The following is a 21,024-nucleotide window of genomic DNA, read 5'->3' on the forward strand; positions in this document are numbered from 1 at the left end:
ATGTGGTTTCCCTCCTCCTCCATCATATAGTGGCCCTGCGACCTAATTTCCACAAAGGTTGCCCTAAGGCAATTACAATTGTAACAAACTTCTGGCATTTTAGAGAAATGTGTCCCTACATCTTCAATGAATGTTTGCCATCTGCCGTGGTTGTGTGCTGACATCCAACAAATCCAGGACTATGTGCTGTTAATCATGGACAAGGCACCCCTGTAGTTTCTGTATGAAGAAGGGCCACACAGGTTTATCAAAGTGAACTTTTCTGTGCCTGTCTCCCCAGGGTTCAGCATAGATAAGTCGATGGGTTTCTTGCCTCTGTGGCACAATCGTAGCCAGCACTCTGCTAGCTGGCAATAAAGAAAGAAGTCTGAAGCCTGAGAAAGAAACCCATGCAGCAGTGCTGTCATTCCTTCGCAACCAAGTCTGTTGAATCCAATGCTACAGCTTTGGTGTGACAAAACAGACTGCGGTTAGGAGGCTGGTTGTTTAATGAAGGTGCCTTTGTGCCGTCCAAAGGTTTAGATGGTGTGGTAGGTGGTAGCGGTGCGTCTTGTTCCGCAAACACTTGCAAAGTACGTTGCCATGGCAGAACGATTTAACACCGAAATCTGCTGCACAAGGCACGAAGTAAGACCGCACCGCTCTGTGTCTCTTATCATGCTGTGGCATTTCGTCTTGCTGGCTCATTATTGCTCACTTACACCAATTCCCACAGTGTGTGGAATCTGCCTATTTGTTATTTTTGTATGTTATTCCCTTGGCAGCTTTACATTTCGAGGTGTGAAGCAGTTTATTGCAAGCAGGCTCAGCTGTATGTATTTTCATTATGCATCAGAGCTGAAGCTTACGACTTAAGCACTGGCCCAAATGGCTATTGCTTAAAGAAACATTTACGAACAATCAGCAGCACTGAAATTCCGTGCATTTATTAAGAGAATTTCTGGTTGAAATAGACCTCGTGTATGTACACGTACACTATTTTACTATCCAGCAGCATGGTTAAATGCACAGGACAAATCTAATCCTGGTGTTGAGGATGGTGAACATCCATCCATGTTGTATGCAGAGGTGGGCGTCCAGTGCCTCTCGGCTATGACCAGCCCATGATGCCGTCCAGCAGCTGTGGAAAGCGGTTCAGGTTTGGCTCCGGAAAGGTCCTCAAGCGGCTTGGTTCCATTTCCTCCAGTGTGGCCTGCAGGTCTCTGCGAATGCATGCACGCAGATCACTGACGTGTGAATGCCGAGAGGTATAAATCAACTAAAAGGTGAACAGCCAACTGAAGGATGGCTGTGAAATGAAAATCAATTGCAAAAACAAATTCCTCACTAGAGAGGTAATTTCACTGGATATCACGCCCTCTACCCTTCTGACAAAGCAGCAAGGGCATGCACACTAAACTGATATCCTGCCTATCTTGTAATAGGAGCATTCAACAGCATGAAGAAATGGCTCATGTGGTTATTTAAAAAATGTTACTACAGATATAAAATGACCTACCAAGAGCAAACCTGGTTGGGATATAAAGCAGACAGCACTTAAGTTTCTGTAAGACCTTATGACTTGTCAGGGTGCATAATTATGTGAGTTGAGGCACTCATATTCTGATGATGGCATCATTCTTTCACGCTACTGTCTTTTCGACTTCTCATTCGCAATGCCTTCTTTTTTTTTCACAAAGTGACGTGCACAAAATAAGGTCTAAGCATGATTGGCCCATTTGATGCTTTCTCGCATTGCTGGCCAATGATGGCAGCAACACGCTGGCACACTGTTTCAGCACTGCAATAGTATCAGGCCACCAAATAAAGTAATGCATGGCATTACTGTTGGAATATTTCACACATCACTATGTACCCATACATCAATTATGGCCTATGGGGGTCAATATCAGCTACTCACTTGCAAGTACAATAGAGCAGATATCCCTCCTTGTGTAACTGGCCCGCCAGTTCACTCTGGTGGTTGTGGAGCAGCTTGTCGTTCACTACTGCAACCAGCTTCTTCCCGGCTCTGAGAGCTTGGAGTATGCTGCCCGCACCTGAAATAGCAGTTCAAATTAATATCATTAAGGTACAAATGCTTGAGTTGCGAAGGAAAGAAAATATTTCATTTCTTGCGACCTCTTGTCGAGGAAGATTAGTTCACTGCCTCTGCCATTTCTAAGTTAAGCCTCTAACATCTAAAAGAATGTGGCACGTGCAAGTGGAATATTGTCATACACTCAACAGTAGCACAAAACTACAAAAGTATGGGTTTCTCAGAAAGAAAGCTTACCTAGAGCCAGAACCAGGATTACTTAGAAAGAAATTCTGGTGTTGGAATCAAACCCAGGACCAACACATTTCCAGCACTATTGCTCATAGAGGCCACCATTTACATAGCGGACTTCTGCAGAGCTGATTTTGCATACTCAGTGTCCCTGCACTTGTAGCTGTTGATTAATTTAGCTTCGGTCTACAATCTGCTAGCTTCCTGGTAGATTCAAATGGTATATAGTGACCATCCTAGAAAGGCCTTGGTCTCAGGTTCAACTCACAGGCCAGGACAAATTTTTGTTCGGCTGTGAAGATTCCTTTCTTTCGTCCTATATGGATTTACTTTGTAGCGCTGTGCTCCTGTAAGGTGGACGACGATGTTTTCCTTTCTTAATCTTCCTCCACTTTGCCAATTCAGAAATGATTTGACACCTGAACATGCCCTTGAGCCTTTTTGTTAAAGCCTCTAAAACAGCTTCATTCTTTGCACTATTGAAAAAAGGAACTCTCTTCTGGGATTGATCATTCAGAGTAGCAATTTTGATGGCACATTAAATTAACATTTGATACACCTAAACCTGTTATGTGCACAAATAAATTTAAATTTTTGCCTGACGTTAATGAGTTCGCAGACAGTTCTAATGTAATAGTACTCCGTGATGATCTCTGCATTTTCTCGATTAGTGCATTGTCCAACTTGTGCTTTAATTTCGAAAACCTGTTTGCAGCGTTCATGTAAATTGGTGTGTTATTGTTCGTACTGAAGACATGCCTGCCCTCCTAAGGCCATCTGGCCTGCCGTATCTTGGAATATACAAGTGGCATTGTTGGGAATTGCTTGGGGCAGCTGGTCCTGGACTGCACATAGTACACAGGAATACAGGATTTCATATGGATGCAAGGACGAAGAGCGGGGTGGGGGGGAATTAACGGGAGGTATGCGTTTCTAATGTTTTTTTGTGTAGAATGAGAAAATGTGTACCAGGTCACCAAGTAAAATGACAAAAGCCGTTTCTGGATATAGAAGAAATGAAAGGCGGCGTACATACACGATAGTGATCAAGAACTCACCTCCATGACTTATCACCAGTGAAGCTTCGTTTATGTCTCTGGTTAAGGAATCCTTGAAGTTGTAGCTTTCCACAGAGGGCTCAACATGTCCTTCAACTTTGGGTGTGCTCCCTTTGCCTACTTGAAGGAGAACCTTCGTGTAACCTTGGCTATTCAGGACCTGCAGAAAAGACATCCAAGTTGTCCATTTGGAAGAACTTGGCCTAGCTATAGTTGATACTTTGCATTTAGTTATGCGCAATCGCTCGCGCAGCCAGTGTAAGATGCGAACTAACAGCTAGCACCTCCGGCGATACAACAGTCTCGATGAGCTCGTCGAAGGAGGTTGTTCCCACAGTAACAAACACGGTCTTCATTCCAAGGCTACTGCTTGCGCTGTTCCATAAGAAGGGTATGTGCCTGCGTGGAGAGCCAGCGCCGACGATGTTAACAGCCAACATGATAAAAAGGGAAAGAAAGACATGCTTCTACAGCAGGATGTACATGTATGTTAGATTAGACATAACTAGCCCATATAAGCAACGGGAAAACGGGTCGCGGTCTGGTAAGGACTGACCAAGTGCGATGTCAGCCGACATTTTTCGTCCACGTATGCCCGCAGAGGATCAAGTTGCGTTCGTATACCTTTCACAACTGTCAGGCTTCACGTTACTCGCGGACTGCGCCGCGAATGAAATACAAGCACCAGGCCTCAAGGTGTAGTCTTGCGCGTCGATTATGTGATGCAACAGGGCTTCGCAGAACCGCGTCAATACCAACCAAAACCAAAACTCCGCGTTTACGTGCCGCCAGCGCTAGGGCAAAGCGCGCGCTGCGTACGCCTACCCTCGTTCCAAGGAAGCAACCGTCGCCAGGAATAAAAAAACAGAAAAAAAATTAAAAAAATCGGAAACTACGGTATTGTGTTGTTCCCGTGCCTGCCATGGCGGAAGGGTGGATAATCGCTCCGTGGTGACAATATTTCTGTGCTGATACTCCGGGCTTGCCTGCTCACCATTGGCTTTAAGATTGGTCCTGCTATGCATTGTCTGTAATTGGGGTAAGCGGCATGATGTCTTCGTTGTCGTCATATTTCAACTGTTTGCCGGGAGCGTCGATCGTGGTAATGTTGATGGAACGCCGACCTCAGTGTGTGTAAAGTGAGGACGCTGAAAGAAATTTGACAGAGTTGGTCAGCTCTTTTATGTTGTCCTAAGCGAAATGTCGATACACCGACAGCACGGTGTTAGTTATGGCGCTACCGCAGTAATTGGCGAAAAAGCTGGTCGCATCCTAGCCCTTATTTTGCGAATATCGGAACCTGCTGAGGTCTTATCTTGTGCAAGGATTGGTGTTTTGTAAGCACGCGATGCGCGAAGGCCCAGATTCTGTGGTTCCCCTGGCTACGTGACATTTCTTGTGCATTTCATCCCAGATTTCTTCAGGATAGCCACGCCGCTAGACACATCGTTTCCTCTGTTGCTGTTGTTTGCCAAGTGACAGTTGTTTAACTCTCTCATTCGACGCTCTTTTTTCTTTCTTTCTGCCCCAGCTCCGGCTTTCCGTTTTCTTATCACCGCTTGTCTGTGCAGCGCTGCTAGCCTTTGTCGATTGCCTACTAAGCCGGTGCAAGGCCCGTTCTAGTTCGCTGTCTCCGTGCTACGCCTGCACATCGTGAATCACGTCGATTGCCTCGGCTTCGCGAAGCGATATTCAATGCGACTTGCCTAGGGTGACGCTTTTAGCTGCTCTGTTCGTCGGCCCCTGTTGTCTGTGGAGTTGCTTTGGTAATAGTTGTTTCCGTTGGCGTTCGAACAGCGGTTAGAAAGACGCAGCCGACCGCAAAATTGCTTGCTTGACCGCGCACATTTTTTGCTTCACCGCAGCTGCGTTGGTTGGCTCGGCGTAGTATTCGGCCTCTGAAGCCACGCTGTTTTCCTTTTTGCCCAAACTACTTCGCATATGACTTATATTAGATGTGTTTGGTCTTTGTTGTTCGGCGAGTTTAATTATGATACCTCGGCCCCAGTAAAAGCTTTAAAAGAAAATATGACGGGCAAGGCATCACAACAGTTGCGTTCAGTGCTTGTCGACCTTTTTATTGTATTTAGTGCTTGCGTAGTTCCGGATGTTGAATAATCACGTACGTCGCAACCGAAATAAGTGTTTTTTTCTCTCTTAGCAAAGCAAGCTGTTGCCCTTAAATTGTTTAGCAAAGCACGCTGCTGCATTTAAATTGTGGAGCAGTATTCAAAACAGCACTTCTTTCATTGCTTCAGTACCCTGCTACGTTCTTTGACTGCATTTCATATGCAAGTTTGCTTTTCTGCTGTTTTTTGGCGAACATGTGTGTGAGGGCAGTGAAATCTGTTTTATTGCAAGTTTAACAAGCATGATTTAGCAAATTATTGTGGCTGGCAGTTTGACTTGGCTGCAATTTCAGGAATACGCTGATCAAACATTACAGAGTTGGGCATTGCCACATACAGTGCATCTGCTGTGTATTTCACACCACCGTCAATACATGCATCAAGATGTAAGTGATGAACTGAGCTTGTTGGTTAGGGTTAATATAAATCATTTGTACTGATGAAAAAAAAGATGAACAAGTAGCTTGTAGTGCTCTCGGCACTTGTGCATGCTTCTTCCCATTTCAACAATATTCATTGTATCACTACTTGTTGCTGGGCCAGATGGTTCATACAATGACTTGAGATTTTCTCTTAAAATTGTGGAAGAAGACATATCACGCTTACCACTACTCTGCTCTCGCTCGTATTTTGTAGAAACATCACTTTTTGTGGTACAGATCCCTCTATTTAACACTTGCCAATGCCTGGTTTTTAAGAAAAAGAAAAGCCATGTCGTCTTCGTCTGAGTCTCTCAGATCTTGAAGGCCACGCTTTGCTGTATGGCAGACAACAGAAGTGACATAGCCGCCATGTTTTTAAGAATAGCGTGATGCGAGGGGCACGATGAGGGGCTCAACTTAAACCTTCTTTTTTCTTGACAAACTGGGCAAGTAGCAGTGCTAAGTGTTATTGAACATTCCGGACTATGAAATGCAATCTTTCTGGGAAACAGTAGCAAGATTGAAGTCTTTATTTATACTATTTTAAAATAAAAATGCATATACTTGTTTTGTTGTAACACGGCAGGCACTCTTTCTTGTCCAGTTTGTTCTTGCTTCATATTTTTTTGCACCCCTATTACACCAAAAACAAATGGCAGGATGGTTAACAAAACCTTCATTAATTTAACAACTCTGCCAACCCACGCAGGTTATGGAGGACCAGCTTCTGTCTCCAGGTGGTCAGACTGCCCAATGGAGCCATTCCTCGAGCCTCGTCAAGGGCCAACCAAAGGCAAGTTTGCTATCCATTTGGCAAGAGTTGCTAATGTATTGGTGCACTGTCTTGCTGTTTTCTGCTCAACCAAAAAACCAACGAACAAAATTCACTTCCTACGTTTAAAGACTGAACTGTTGAATTTCTACTGTTTTGACTGTAGATTCTGTTGCTTACTTTGTCCCGATTCATTATTGATGGAACAGCAACAACATTTTCATCATTTGTCTGCAGGGGAGCATTTTCACTTTTCAGGGCATGCTTTGCAATTTTCATGTTGCATTTCCTGTGCAAATGTTTTGTTTAGGCAGGCTGTGCAGTGAATTTTTGAAGCGAAAACACTGCCTAGCTTGTCATAGTGGTTCCTGCTGTTCATGTGACTGGTTAGGTATATTATTGCTTTTGCTCAGCTGTGTTCACAAAATTTATTGTCTGCACACATTGTTATGCACAGTCACTTTCCCCTCATGGCAAAGTAGTTTTGTGAGATTTCCATTATTCCTTGTTAATTGGGGATATTTTCAGCAGCAACAATTTTGGCAGTTAATGTCACTGTCATTTTGACCCGTCTTACATTACCTTTTCATTTAGCCACATTCATTATTCATGTACATTATTCCTTACCCTCACCCGCCGTGGTTGCTCAGTGGCTATGGTGTTGGGCTGCTGAGCACGAGGTCGCGGGATCGAATCCCGGCCACGGCGGCCGCATTTCGATGGGGGCGAAATGCGAAAACACCCGTGTGCTTAGATTTAGGTGCACGTTAAAGAACCCCAGGTGGTCAAAATTTCCGGAGTCCTCCACTACGGCGTGCCTCATAACCAGAAAGTGGTTTTGGCACGTAAAACCCCAAATATTATTACATTCCTTACCCTCTGGGTGCTAGGTGCTTTTCGGAAGTGCGGTGAATTAAAATTTTCTCTGCGTAATACACCAGCAGGCTTTAAATTTATAGGCTATTTATTCACGATATGTTGCTGAGGATTTAAAAAATTTCTCAACTTGAATATTTATAAAATCATCAAGATTTATGCTAATTATTTTAATTAGGATGATTAGTGTTCCTTAGGCAACGTGACCTCTTCACCGCTGTCATTCTCCCTTGAAGACACTGCATAGGCAACGTTAAAGTCGCCTGAGTGAGAGTTTGTAAGCAGTTGTTGAATTTCTACATTGTTTAAAGTTATAAAAAACATGCGAGCTTTCTTACGCCGGTCCACCATGTTGAAAAACGAGAAATGCGAGCAGCACTTGTAGTCAATAAGCTTTGTCGTACCATCTCTCATATAAAAAGAAAACATACAGAAAAATTTTACTTCAATGAAATTCTGGGTATAGATGGCTTAACCAGTCTATAAATGGTTTTACATTCGCAAATTTTTGTGGGCTTGGCCATGTGTGTGTATTGCCAGTAAGGTCAATGTACAAGGGCACGACACAGAGGTAATTGGCTTCGTCAGCATTGTTGCTGCGGGAAACAAAAGTGAAAACATTGTCTGGAATTGCCTGCATCAACTATGCATACTATCGCAAGCAAGAGTTTGAAGACCAGTGAGAAGCTATTTAATGTGGTCACCCAGCTTAGACTTGGGATGTGCACATGGGACTCCATTTCGGATTGCGTCTCTGGGCTGAAAAAAAAAAATCCTTTTTGGGTAGCATTTGTGCTCTTTGAACGCTTGTGACTGCGGAGCACATGCTACAAGTGCATATAACATGTATTGTGTGGCACTTGGTGTGTGAGATGTTGTAAACAACTTCCTTTCGGCATGAGCTTAATTTCTCACGTTTCATTTCAGCGGAGAAGTTTTGAAATAACCTCGCAGACGCTAAATTTTGCAACATGGTCGTGCCGCTCTCCACCCCTAAAGTGTCTGCACTCACATTATTGTCTGTTACCCACATCATTGGAGGTTTGTTATGAGTTGCCGCTACCTTTTCACTTAAAATTTTACTGGGACTAAAAGCTTACTGCATCGTTTTTTATCTGCAAATCCTGGCACTAGGAGTACAAGTGCATTAGAAGCAGCAGCAGAGTCTGCTGCTTCATCTGTATTTTCTCACTACAAACTTTTTTTTTACTTTCCACTGTGGACACCACGCACTGACACAATAAACATAAGTATATACACAGGACAGAGTTTATTATATTTTTAAAGAGAAAGGGGTAGCCAACTAAAAATTATTTATAAAGGTATTGATAGCCTACCTGCTGTGGTTGCTAGTGGGTATAGGGTGCTCGGCTGCTAAGCATGAAGTCATGGTATTGAATCCTGGGCATAGCGACCGCTTTTTGTTGGAGGAGAAATGCAAAAACACCTGTGTACTTTCATTTAGGCACACGTTAAAGCACCCCGGGTGGTCCAAATTATTTCAGAGCCCCCACTACAGCATGCCTCATAATAAAATTGTGGTGGCGACACCTAAAATCCCATAATTCCATTTTTTTTTTTAATGGGTAGCCCATGCCTAGAGAATCAGTATGTTGTTGCGTGCTCACCTCTCTTCAAATTGGTTTGAGTAGTTTTTTGACGCTGAAAAAAAAACATGCAGACTTCAGTGACCTCTTCGACAGAGTATTTTATCAGCGGTGTGTGAAATGCATGTGAATGATATGTGTCTCAGTATTGCTACTCTTTCCAGGCAATGCTAACAACTTGGGAAAAAAAAAGAAAGCTCTTCTACTAATTTACAACCTTTATCAGGGATGGAAACATCGGCACTTGCTTGCAGAGGTCATAAATATATCTCATTCACTCAGCAACCGAAATGAGGCCAAGCCGTGTTCACTCAAAATTGGAATCGACAGCACTCGTGCGCTGCAGCGCTTATACTTGGACTCGCAGGAAAAAAAAAAAAATGAGGCTGCACTTGACCACAAAGGTGAAGCCTTATTAGTGATAGCGAAGTATAAGATAAAAACACGAGGGAAGATTCTTACCGTGCAAGTTAGTTTAAGGGCTGCACCCCCAACTTGACAGCCAATAATAATAATAATAACACCAACTGAAAAGCATTCGCGTTTGGTGTGCCGATTCCGATCGCGCTTTACGGCGAATTTTCACGTGCAACATACTTTCACCTGTTGCTACTAATTTGCTTTGACAAGTAATTACATTATATTGTGTTGTGGAGTTACATTGCTTCATGCTAATAATTCTAGCCATAAGTTGTGTTTAGAAATTGTTATATATTGGGGTAATTCATATATATGTTATATCTTATCTTCTCAACTGACCTTTCGTCAGGAAAAGGTTTCTTGATTGTATTTTTGTCTATTAAAGCTTTCAGAAGGCATTACGTGACTTTTTTCATTGATGTGTATTTGTGCAACTTAATGCGCCCAAACACGCATATCTCCCTAACGTGCTTAACTGAATGCGCTTGTTGCATGGCCCAGTCTCTTGCTAGTGCAAGGGGACTCGAACTGAAATCGAATTGTCTTCTATTATGAGGTCTTGTATATACTCGTATAATGCTGTTACTTCAGTGAACAGTTCTTCAAGGTCACACAAGGTTTCTTCAAGTGCAACTGTTACCAAAAGTATTTAACATGCACACACAGACACATGCATATGTTATCAAGGTTTGACAAATATATGTACTTTGTCGTTCTCATGGTAGCTGAATGACCCCAGTCCCAAAGTTTATTCTGGCAATTTTAGTATAGAACTCTATGCTGAGCCCAATCATGAGGTCTGATCCTGTCTTAAAAAATTGGTATTGTTTCCCCCTTCAAAATTCTGACTGTCGACTTGCCACCGTGGGAGGTAATTTAAAGCTATAGTCTAAAAGTAGCAGGGAATATCTTTAGGAGCATATGTAGAGGGGGTGCTGTGGCAGAACCACCCTTAGACAGACGCACCAGCGTTACTCGTTGTGCAGCCTTCCCCAGCGTGTTGTGTGCATTTTTGTCCACGTCAACCTGTGTTCAGTGGCATCACCAGTTGCAAGAAAAGCCACATTTTCGCATGCGTGTGTCGAAGAGTTCTTCAGGGCCTCAAGAGTTGACGACGAAAGGATGAAACTGTGCCAAAGCACTCAGGTTTTCACTGTGCTAAATAAATGTAAAGTGTTCTGAAGGGAAGGTGCCTAAGACATATGAATGCATAAAACATAAAACTGTATGCTATCACAATACAGGTTTCTAAGTGCCGTTTTCCATCTATGTGAAGGTGTGGGTTTTCCGGGACCTTTTGAGTTCACAGTCCCATAAAAACAAGCCGATTTCTTTTTGTGTACATGCGCGGATGAAAAAGAGCACAAATGTTGTGCCTATAAACTTAGCTTTCCTGCTGCGAATATTTATGTCACATTAATTAACGTGTGAGCGTGCATCAGAAATTACATTTTGTGTCAAGATATGAATCACTCTGGCTGGTTAGCACGAATACTTGGGAACATCAGGAAAGTGTGTACAGCTTCACTGATTAGATTGAGTTGCATTTGGCCCCGACATAAGCACTTTCAAGGTCGCTTTCTTGTTTCGTAAAACACATCAGGCAAGCAAAGATACTTGATACTGATGCATGATACTTTGAGCTGTTACAAGTAAAATAGAAATAGTAAGCACCATAAGTGTAAGTGGCATGTGTAGGGATGTGACGAATTTCAGCATTTCAGAAACAGACGGGGACACAATGCAAGAAATATCAAAAAATTGTTATTGCAAGAAACGATTCTAGTTGTAGGGCCCCTCACCAGGTCTGGCCATTTTGAGCTGACAAGTGCAGAGCAAACATTGATCGATAACAATCGTGTCTCCAAAGTATTGCATCGCTACGTGCCGCGGAAAGACCTGAAATTTCAAACCGAACGCCGTTCTTCCTTCGCCTCGCGGCTGCCGGGCTCCACGCTGGACGGTGACGTAGACGTGACCCTGCGCCTACGTAGTCGTGTCCACAGTGTAGTGTCGCTCGTGGTGTGGTACGTGACTTCGAGAATTATTCAAGACAACATCTGTTATCTGTGTGATCTGTTGCTTGAATTGACGAATTGAACTTTACAGAAATAATAAAACACACAAACGGAATGTCTGCATGTTTTTGTTTTACTTCGCACTGAAGAAAGAGATCTACTTCCGCTTTGTCTGCTTGTTTCCACGGTCGTGCGGTCACGTGCGTAGGTACCAAAACTATGCCATTTTCTACCGTGCTCCAGTGCGTGATCATGCTCTGCGATCCGCTTGTTCTGCCTCAATATTCGTGTAGCACTGAATTATACCGCTAGTCATGTTTCCTTGCGCACATCGTGCAAAATCGTGCACTGCGTGAATGAGACAACAGCTCGTGCGTGACACTGTCAACGGTAATGCTTAGAACCGGAAAACAAAAGAAAGCGAGGAGAAAATAAAATGAAGGCGGGGGGCCTGTAACGCATGCGTCATGCGATCCTCAAGGTCTTGTATGGGAGAATGCTGGGAAGGAATTTCGCTTGCGAAGGCTAGACGGGGCGAGTGGAGAGAGCATCTTGCTTGGCAGTGGAGCCCGCCTGCTAAAATCATGGGTTTGCGGCACTGAAATATTTCTCTCTCCGCTATTAATGAGCCAATTTGAAAACGTTTTGCATTAGCACGCTCTCTAGAGGACACATAACAACTTCCAGCATATAACCAAAATTTGCTATGGGGCCTGGTGAGGGGCCCTTTAAGAAAAACGAACAGCAAGGTAATTTCATACACCATAAATCCTATGCACACACGAAGAACTCCCTCAACTATATAATGTTCTTCAGTTCAGCTGGACAAGTAACATGTAGCCACCAGCAATTGGAACGTTCTGACCGTTGCCAGTAGTGTTGGATGTTAGCCCAGTGGGTCATAAGATGTCGGCCGCCGTGGTTCTGACGTGGAGTAGGCATCAGCCTCCGTTACAAGAGATGGGGCTGTGGCTCTCTACCGAGACCAGCGTGGCACAGGATGCAGTCTTGGCCAGTGCGGTGTTGTGCCGCTGACGTGGTCAGGTGGTTGCTTCTGTGACACTGGACAGTGGCCGGTCATGGAAATGTGGGGCTTGACCAGGTCCGTGGAGCAATGCCACGGTGACGTAGCCAGGGCTCAGGATCTGTATCTGTTGCCGGCCATCTCCAGGTTGTCCCATGTCCGGTCCGAGTCCCTGAAATTGCTCCTTCCCGTCTCCGGAGCACAGCTAGAGGTGCATCTGCCCTGTTCCGAGTCCATGCAAGCAATGCCCTTTCAGCAGCCTTCGCCTTCATTTTCCTCCTCTTCTCTTGTGCTTGACGCATTGTGTGTCCCAGTTCAGTCATTTTTTTTCTCTTTGACTAGTAAATGCTTACAGCTTCGTTTCACCAAGTGGCGTCGTTGTCTTATTCACATGCACCTTCACACCTTTTTCGCCACACGTGATTAGCCCTGTCACTCGTGACAGGAGATGAGCAAAGTGAGAGTCAAGAGAAGAATCGGTTATGGCGAGAGCCAGGAGGTGGAAGCATAGTGGAAAAGAAATTGGGACGCAAATTGAACTGCAAACTAGTGGGACGCAAATTGAACTGCAACCAGGAATGCTGTGATCGCGTTAGAGGTGCATGCGTACAAGCTTCACGATAACAGCAAAGGTACACTTCACGCAGTGCACACTGCGTATTCGCTGCTCTAGCTCGTCATGGAGGCACGGCGATGTTGAGAAACGAGACAAATAATTTGTTCTGGTGGATAGTTAAAATAATTACTCCAGCAACTAACAACACAACAGCTTGTGCCTGAAATTACGCAGTTGCAATGTAAGCCTGTGCAGTGCTTAACTATGTATGTTGGCTGGAACAAAATTCATGACAAATGCCTTTGCTTCAACCTGTGAGGCATTGCGACCATTGTGCTGCTCACTCAATAAAACAAAATAAATGAAAGAAACCTGACAAAGTCATTGTTATCTCGTAATGACTTTCTGCCAAAAATTCTGTTTTTCAAGCTGCAGCCTTGCAACATCGAAAAAAAGAAGTTACCAACACTAAGGCAGACTCGTGCTAATGATTTTTCTTGTTAACAAATCCTTATGATAGTGAAACTCTTGGCAGTTGTCACTGTGAAGTTCTTAAGGTAAAATGTTATTACAGGTCTCCCAAGAAGTGGTTGCTGAAGAAAGTCCACCTCCTTCACTGTCATCCATATTTGAGACTGCGTTTGGCGCCACTGTGACGCAGTCGTCGGCTGAACTGCCAAATGGTACAGAACACGCATTTGACTTTTTGCCTTGGCGTACTATCTTTCGTGTGGTGACAGGTGTTTGAATTCGCTGATCGTGACCATCGCCATTAGTGGCACGTCCTTGAAAAAGGAATGCAGAATGCATTCTTCAAAGATTTCAAATAAAAACACTTGGTGCTTAGAATGTTTAAAATGTTCACTTTTTCAGTTTAAAGCCTGAGCAGAGGCACAGAAGAGCCGGAGGGGGATTACTGGCTGATCACTTTTGCACAATTTCTCGTGACTCTGCATCGAACATGTGTTTATGAGCAATAGTGTTCTTAATACTGTGACAAGACTGCATGCTTGGCACTGTGTAAGGAACACTGTAAGCCAAAGATGTCATTGCGTTTTCATTGGAGTCATGCAAAACCTTGAGAAAATAATTCTCCCACCGGAAGTGTTGCAGTTGTGTGCAGTTCATTTCTGTGCATGCAGAGTGTGAATGCCAGCTTGGGCTGTGTTCAGCTTGGAGGTTAGCTTGGGTCCCTTTGTCCACTCTTCTTTCCCCGCTGCCGCAGCTATGCCTTCTTGCCTCTCAACCGGCGCTGTTTTGTTTCTGTCTCCCTGTTGCAGTTCCCGAGATGCCTATTGAATGTGGCTCTCCTCTCTTTGCCTCTGCCGACGAAGATGCCGACAGTGCATCCATTCGGCTAGACCACGGAAGTCTCCGTGGCAGCCGCTGTAACTATCGCCGCGCCACCTCTCCGCCACCGGCGGTTCCTCCGTACTCCCCTTACACCCCACCTCCAGCACCGCAGGAGTTCTCCCCCTTCTCTGCGCCCCCTTCTCACCCGCTCCTCTCCCTGACCGATCTTCGCATGGACCTTCGGCTAACCCCGAGAAGTGGCAGTGCGACGGCTTTTTTGTCTGCCGCGAACGTTGCTCCTCAGAACCAGGAATGGCATCCAAGCAGCATCGTCACGCCGGGCATTGTCTCGACCAGCGTCTACACTTCGAGCGTGGTTTCGCCGGACGTTGCCTCGCCCTGTCTGGTGTCGGCGGGGGGCCTCGAGAGTGCTGAGGCGCGCCACCGCAAGCGCTTGCTCAGCGAGGGCGAGAGCAGCCACTGCAAAAAGGAGAAGCCGCGCAAGGTGTACCCTCAGGTGCCCTCGTCCTACTCTGCCTCCGTTTCACCGTGCCGGAAGGTAGACGGCCGCCGGCGGAGCTCCGAGAGCGAAGATGGCGCGTCTGGTGGCAGGCGTGAAGAGAGGTGTGGCTCTGAGCAAAGAAGCGGCTGCGTGTCGCCGTCGCCGAGTGAGTGCTTGCCAGATTAATGTGAAGCACATTGCACTTCTGATGTCGGTGTTGAAAGCACAGATCGCTTTAAAGGCAGAGGTGAATGAAATGCCATCAGTCCTTGTGTTCCTGCTCTGCTTTCTTCCTTTATGCTTTAGTCTTTATCCCTGTTATGCATGCTTGCTTTACAATTGGTTCACTGAAAGGCTGTGAAAATAAATTGTGGCGCAGGAAGTGGTTAATCCAGATTTGTGCCGATATTTCGGGTAGTGGCTTCATATTAGTCTTCATTGCTTTCCTCCTGCAATTCGTGTGCTAGTAAAATTGGCAGTTATATCCTGGTTGTTTTGTTTTGTGTTCTTTCAGATGCAGAAACAGCAGCCGGGGCAGCTCAGCAGGGTGGAGCTTACAGAAGGGCTACGAAGGCATCATCTGGAAGTGACAGTGATGCCGACGTAATTGTCACCCCACCCAGGCCCCGTTCTGCCCATCAGTCTGGGCCACTGTCGCAGGATCCTTGCGGCGAAGATCACAGCTATTCGGAAAATCGCCCTGTTAGGGAGCATCGGAGTCACCGCAGGGGGTCATCAAGGGATCAGCCGAGTAAGCTGTGTGTTTTAGGCATTTTTGTATGGCACCCAGGGCACAGGATTTGTTGTGGTTGCATGCAGCAGAAGTGTGAGACAGTCCTATTAGTCGACATTAATCACTGACAGCAAAAGAATTGCAACAAAAGAATGGCACATCACAAATAGCATTTGAGTAACAAACAGCAGGCAGTAGAGCCTCTCTCCTGTGTGTTGGTTGGCTGTTGTTCTTCTGTGGAGCTTCTTTACCCATGAAAGATGAAAACGTGCCTCAGAAATGTGAGGCTGTCTAGGTGGTTGGCACCTATCCTCTATAGTGAAAGCACAGCAAAAGAAAAGCAGAGGAGAGATAATTAACTCTGTTATCTGTCGTCTGCTGTGCTTTTGTTTCTCTTGAGTTTCTGTAGTAAGTCATTCCCTTTTATCTCCATTCTTCTTGCTCCTTTTTGTCATTGGCATGCATTCCATTATTGTCGCTGTCATTGACCTGTCAAAATGAGAAATTGAATAGAAAAGAGCTGAAATAAAGGAATTATGAAGTGAGGCCCATGTGGGCGCACTCACATTAGTATTGCAATGAGCTACTCCTAATAATTTGCTAACCGATCTGATTGTTTCGGTTTTCTAATATACTGAATGATCTGTGACCAGTGTCCAACATGGTTGTTGGCACAGTTCCTGCCTTGGTGGCAGTACTGGACAGACATTTCTTAATTATTGTTTTAATGCAGGGGAGATTACAAAACCGTGCTTGTAAATGGGCAGCTCAGGGACAAAATTTTAGGGGAAATATTATGTTATCGCTTTCTCATAAGCCAGCAGCACAAGAAGATATTTGAAAGGGTTTTGCTCACTTTTGCGCTTAAGTACAGCAGCATTTGGCATGGATTGGCAAGCAAAGAGGGCAGCTGATATTCTTGTTTAGGTTTAAGAGCAAGAAGTGAAATTGGGCATGTCATATACCTAATGCGTAGAACAAATTACTGGCAGTCTTTTAGAGTAATGGAATTAGGTGCAAAGGTAAAGGAAACACAGTTGAGGACAGTGGAGCATCAGGTGGTGTGATAGATGAGGAATAATATAGTCGTAGGGTGGTACCGTCTTATGCAAGGTAGGAAGGATGGAGATGGCTACAGGAAGTCGTCACACAGGCTGATGATGATAATGGTGCATCTGTTTTATTGAAATTGAAAGTTGGGCATACTGGCGGATATTCATATTGTGAAACAGTGTTGCTTATCCCTTTGTTGTCCTTGTCTCCCATTGCTGTGTGTTTCACGAGGCATTCTCTCCTATGCTAGCCAGACTTTGCCGTGCTAACTGTTAAAGGTGAACCTTTTTGGTGTATGGCTGCTAGATGAGAGGAAGAGGCTTGCAGTGGTAAGCTTGAAGGGCCCATCACCAGGCCACATATCAAATTTCGGTTATGGGCTGGAAGTTGTTACGCGCCCTCTAGGGAGCATTCTACTGTAAGAATTTTTCAAATTGGTTCATTATTAGCCAAGATAGAAATGATTCAGTGCCGCGAACCCATGATTTCAGAGGCAAAAGCCACTACCAAGAGACACACTCTCTTCACTTGCCCCGTGTAGCCTCCGCAAGTGAAATTCCTTCCTTGCGTTTGGAGCTTGAAGATCGCATGATTGCATGATCGTCACGGGTGCCACCTTGATTCTATTTCCCTCGCTTCCTCCGCTGATGGTGTCGCAAGCGAGCTGTTGTGTTTCGTTTTGCGCAGAGCACGATTTTGCGCGTTGTGCACGAGAACACCTGACTACAGTGGAACCCCGTTCATACGTTTTTCACCGGACCGGGGAAAAAAAACGTAACAGCCGGGAAAACGCAACAGTGAGGAAAGCTCCGAAAATGAATGAAAAAAAGTGCAGCTTCAACTATAGACAATTTATTTCCACAGAGTGCGCTTAGGACCTAAAAAAAAGTCCAGAATTGTGGCTTGCCGTTTCTTTCGCTCGCTAGAAATCACCACACGTTTCTCAATAGCCTGGAAGGCCGCATTGCTGTCAGCGTCGCTGTGAGGTGCGACGTACCTGCGGAGGAGGTCCAGAGCCGCAACGGCTTTTCGAAAGCTACGATTTGGCAACTCCCCGGCATCATGCGGCTCGTGCATCGCAGTCTGCGACTTCACTCGCGACCGAGATCCCAACGATCTCGGCGATGCTCTGACACTCTGACGTCCCGACAACAACATCCACGGCGACGTAGTCGTCGTATGTGACCGCCATTTTGGCTTTTGGCGAGTTTTGGCCGGGCTTGGCTATGGAGCTGGCTGCAAGAAGCCGCACGCCAATTCGATGGCGGCCTCTCGAACTGGCGTGCGGCTTCTTGCAGCCAGTTCCATAGCCAAGCCAGGCCAAAACTCGTCAAAAGCCAGAATGGCGGTTGGAGCGCGTTGCCTACTTTAGCCCAGGCGGGTTCGGGGGGCTAAGTTGCGACGTATCATGCGGGAACGTTTTCACAGCTACGACGTAACAGCGGGGTTCCTTATACATTGGATCCTATGGAAGCTATGCCGGGACCGGATGAAAACGACGTAGCAGCCGGGAAAACGCAGCAGTGAGGAACGTAACAGCGGGGTTCTACTGTAGTGGGACAAGTCAGTGCTATGTAAATACTGAGGCAGACAAAAGTGGATCACAGAGCATGATCGCATGCTGGAACATGGTAGAAAACGACAGTTTCATTTTCTGTGACTGCAAAACATGGGAACAAGCAGACCAGCGGAAGTTCTCTCTTGAGAACCCGCAGACATTCAGTTTGTGTGTTTTATTATCTCTATAAACTTTAATCGTCTATTGAAGCAATAGATTACACAAATAACAGATGTTGCTTTGAATAATTATTGAAGCCGTGTGTCACTATGAGCGACGTTACAACAGTGTGATGTAGAAGTTTGGTCACTGCTAGCGGAAACACGAGAACTCGTGGCGGCGTCCTGCGGACCGCCACCACCGGTGACTCGTGAAGCCTTGGCGGATGACTCGCCATAGCAGATGACTCCCCGGGCTTCTCGCCAATGGCTTTTGATTGCGCCTGTGCCGCAAACTTCATGAGGCACCGGTGGTGGGCCACTCTGTGTACCATGGGCTCCATGTTCCCACTAGCAGTGGTACGTAGGCGCGCTTGTGCAATATTTGTCGACTCTCTGGATCGGAGCGCGGTGCCCGCAAGGAGAAGTGCAAACGGTGTTCAGTTTGAAAGTTAGCTCTTTCTGCAGCGCTTACTGATGTAATACTTAGCAGATACGATCGTTAGTGCACATTGTATGTACGGCGCTTGTCAGCTCGAAATAGCAGTACTTCGTGAGGGGCTCTTTAAGTAAGCTGATGCTGGTTGCTAGATGGGCTGCATGCACTAGGCTGACCCCTTCTTTCTTCTATCTGGGGGCCAGGTACATCTCAGGGTGCCGAGGGAGGCCAACTAGAGCCTGGGCAGCTAGGCCCGGACTGCATCTGGCCTTCGGCGCCGGATCTCCAGCTGGATTGCCTTATCAGTGATGACGATGATGACAGCAGCAGTGTGGAGCTCGTCAGTGTGGAGCTTCCCAGGTGAGAGGTGCTAAGTGCCATTGTACATTTGGCCTGAAGTGGAACCTGGCTCATATTTTGTTCTGAAAAAAAAAAAGATAGAAAGAGCCTTAAAAAGAAAGACATTAACAGCATAGTATTTTGGTGCATAGAGTTTCCTAGAAAAATTTCTAGAGGGAAATAGAAGGCGCTAGTGTCTACGGATGCTGCAAGTATGGAGATTGAACAAGCATGGGATCGATAGGTAGCACATGGGTAGTATGTGGGTATAGTACAGTAGAACTTCATTGATACAATCCATTTTTGTACAGTATCCTGGCACTAACATTCGTGATTGAGAACACAAAAAAATGACCTAATACTTACAGTCAAACCTCGATGTAGCGCACCTTCATTTAAGGATGTTCATGATGTAATGAACTATTGTAATTTCCCAATCTTAGTTGCAATAACAACCTAGCATTTTTTTCGTTATTTAACGGAGTAATATTGTGACCTGGTTTGAATTTAATGAAGTTTTCGGTCATTTCAGGCATGTATCTTGAGCCTGTATGGCTAGAAAATCTAGTAAAAAAACTATAACACTGTTGGCCGAGGCAAAAGTTACCTCAAGCGTACTCCTATGCGAAAAGTTCGAGCGGCAGAGCTGCCATCAAAGCGTGTGTGCATTGTGGTGCGGCAGGCAGGAAACACCGCTGTGCCATTTGTCGTGTTCGTAAGCAACTTGCAGAGGTGTGCGCGGCAGCTCGGCAGGGCCAGAAGAAAAATCAGAGCTGACGATTACTTCTGCGCAAGAGGGGTGAGGAGGGAGTGAATGTGCATTAACGTGTTAAAGCACGTGAAGGGAGAAGTGGGCGGGAACGCACGACTATCTGCCATCTCCTCCTAGTGCACGCGTCTCCTCCTCGGGCATGTTCGTGCGCGAGCCATGCGTGGTATCTTGGAGGTAATGTATCTGCGGAAAATGCAAAGGGCGAGCCGAAATGCTTGGTGCCTTCACGCGTATTTTGTTATTCCCACACGTCTAGTGTTGGCGGTCGCATAATCTTGAGTCTCCAAGACACGGTGCGAAGTGCTCACTCGCACTGTGACTGCAAGTTTGAGGTCATCGAGTGAGATCTGTTAATGTTAGCTTGAGTGCACGTGACACTGATAAAGCCACGAAGCTTGCTTTGTGTAGTTGGCCTTCATTGCTATCGCCATCAGTGCCCCGCCTTTCTGACGAAACTGTGACTTTCTTTTTTTTTGCTCCAGGCCATAGCTTTTTACACTTTTGTTCTTAATTTGTAGGCATCCACTGCGGGCACTAAGTGCAGTCAGCTGTGGCATCCAAGATTTACGGTGCCGTGCAATGAAACACATGCAAATCTTGGATGCCGTGAGCTATGTCGACGCCGCGTGCGCTAGTGCTCATAACTGTGCTATCGTGACCCAACCTTCCTGCAGTTTGTTTATAAGTGCTTACTAACAAGGTGTTATCCACTCACCAAAAATGCTCTGAGAGTTTGTGAAGTTGTTTTTAGTGCTAAAACTTTAAAACCTCAAATTAATGAAAGTTGCAATTTAACAAAGTTTTTCGCTGCAAGTACAACTTCGTTAGATAGAGGTTCGACTACAGTCGAACCCGACTATATCGAACCCGTTTACATCGAATTATTCTATATATCGAACAATTTCTGGTCACGGTATAGTTACAATGATTATATATAGCAAAAATTACACTTACATCGAACAAATATTGCAGTGACTCCCGATATATCGAACGTCAAGCGGCGGAAAAGTGCCCCCAGAAGTTGGC

At 45.4% G+C, this 21,024-nt stretch overlaps 2 protein-coding genes across 5 annotated transcripts in view; one reads left to right on the forward strand and one right to left on the reverse strand.

The window, feature by feature from the left end:
* Positions 1–905: 905 nt before the first annotated feature.
* Alg13 (Alg13 UDP-N-acetylglucosaminyltransferase subunit) lies at positions 906–4,131 on the reverse strand. 2 transcript variants are annotated; one of them, XM_075693712.1, is made up of 5 exons: positions 3,952–4,131; positions 3,603–3,726; positions 3,328–3,487; positions 1,901–2,039; positions 906–1,202 (listed from the first exon to the last, which is right to left on the reverse strand). In XM_075693712.1, the coding sequence occupies exons 2-5, from the start codon at positions 3,681–3,683 to the stop codon at positions 1,091–1,093; spliced, it is 492 nt and encodes a 163-aa protein (XP_075549827.1). In that variant the 5' UTR covers positions 3,684–3,726; positions 3,952–4,131; the 3' UTR covers positions 906–1,090. The 2 variants fall into 2 exon arrangements, with proteins under 2 accessions (XP_075549827.1, XP_075549828.1); XM_075693713.1 differs by having other exon boundaries at positions 3,884–4,131.
* An 86-nt stretch (positions 4,132–4,217) lies between these two features.
* LOC142583297 (uncharacterized) overlaps positions 4,218–21,024 on the forward strand; it is a 122,723-nt gene continuing 105,916 nt past the window's right edge. Inside the window, exons 1-6 of one of the 3 annotated variants that reach the window (XM_075693709.1) lie at positions 4,218–4,366; positions 6,588–6,671; positions 13,726–13,834; positions 14,432–15,112; positions 15,461–15,697; positions 19,091–19,247. In XM_075693709.1, coding sequence (XP_075549824.1) covers positions 6,591–6,671; positions 13,726–13,834; positions 14,432–15,112; positions 15,461–15,697; positions 19,091–19,247 — 1,265 coding nt within the window. In that variant the 5' untranslated portion in view covers positions 4,218–4,366; positions 6,588–6,590. Of the gene's footprint in view, positions 4,367–4,446; positions 4,467–4,931; positions 5,094–6,587; positions 6,672–13,725; positions 13,835–14,431; positions 15,113–15,460; positions 15,698–19,090; positions 19,248–21,024 lie in introns of those variants that run through there. The other 2 variants (XM_075693711.1, XM_075693710.1) reach the window with 2 other exon arrangements.

This window comes from Dermacentor variabilis, chromosome 5 (genome assembly GCF_050947875.1).
Source record: "Dermacentor variabilis isolate Ectoservices chromosome 5, ASM5094787v1, whole genome shotgun sequence".
Classification (NCBI taxonomy): Eukaryota; Metazoa; Arthropoda; class Arachnida; order Ixodida; family Ixodidae; genus Dermacentor; species Dermacentor variabilis.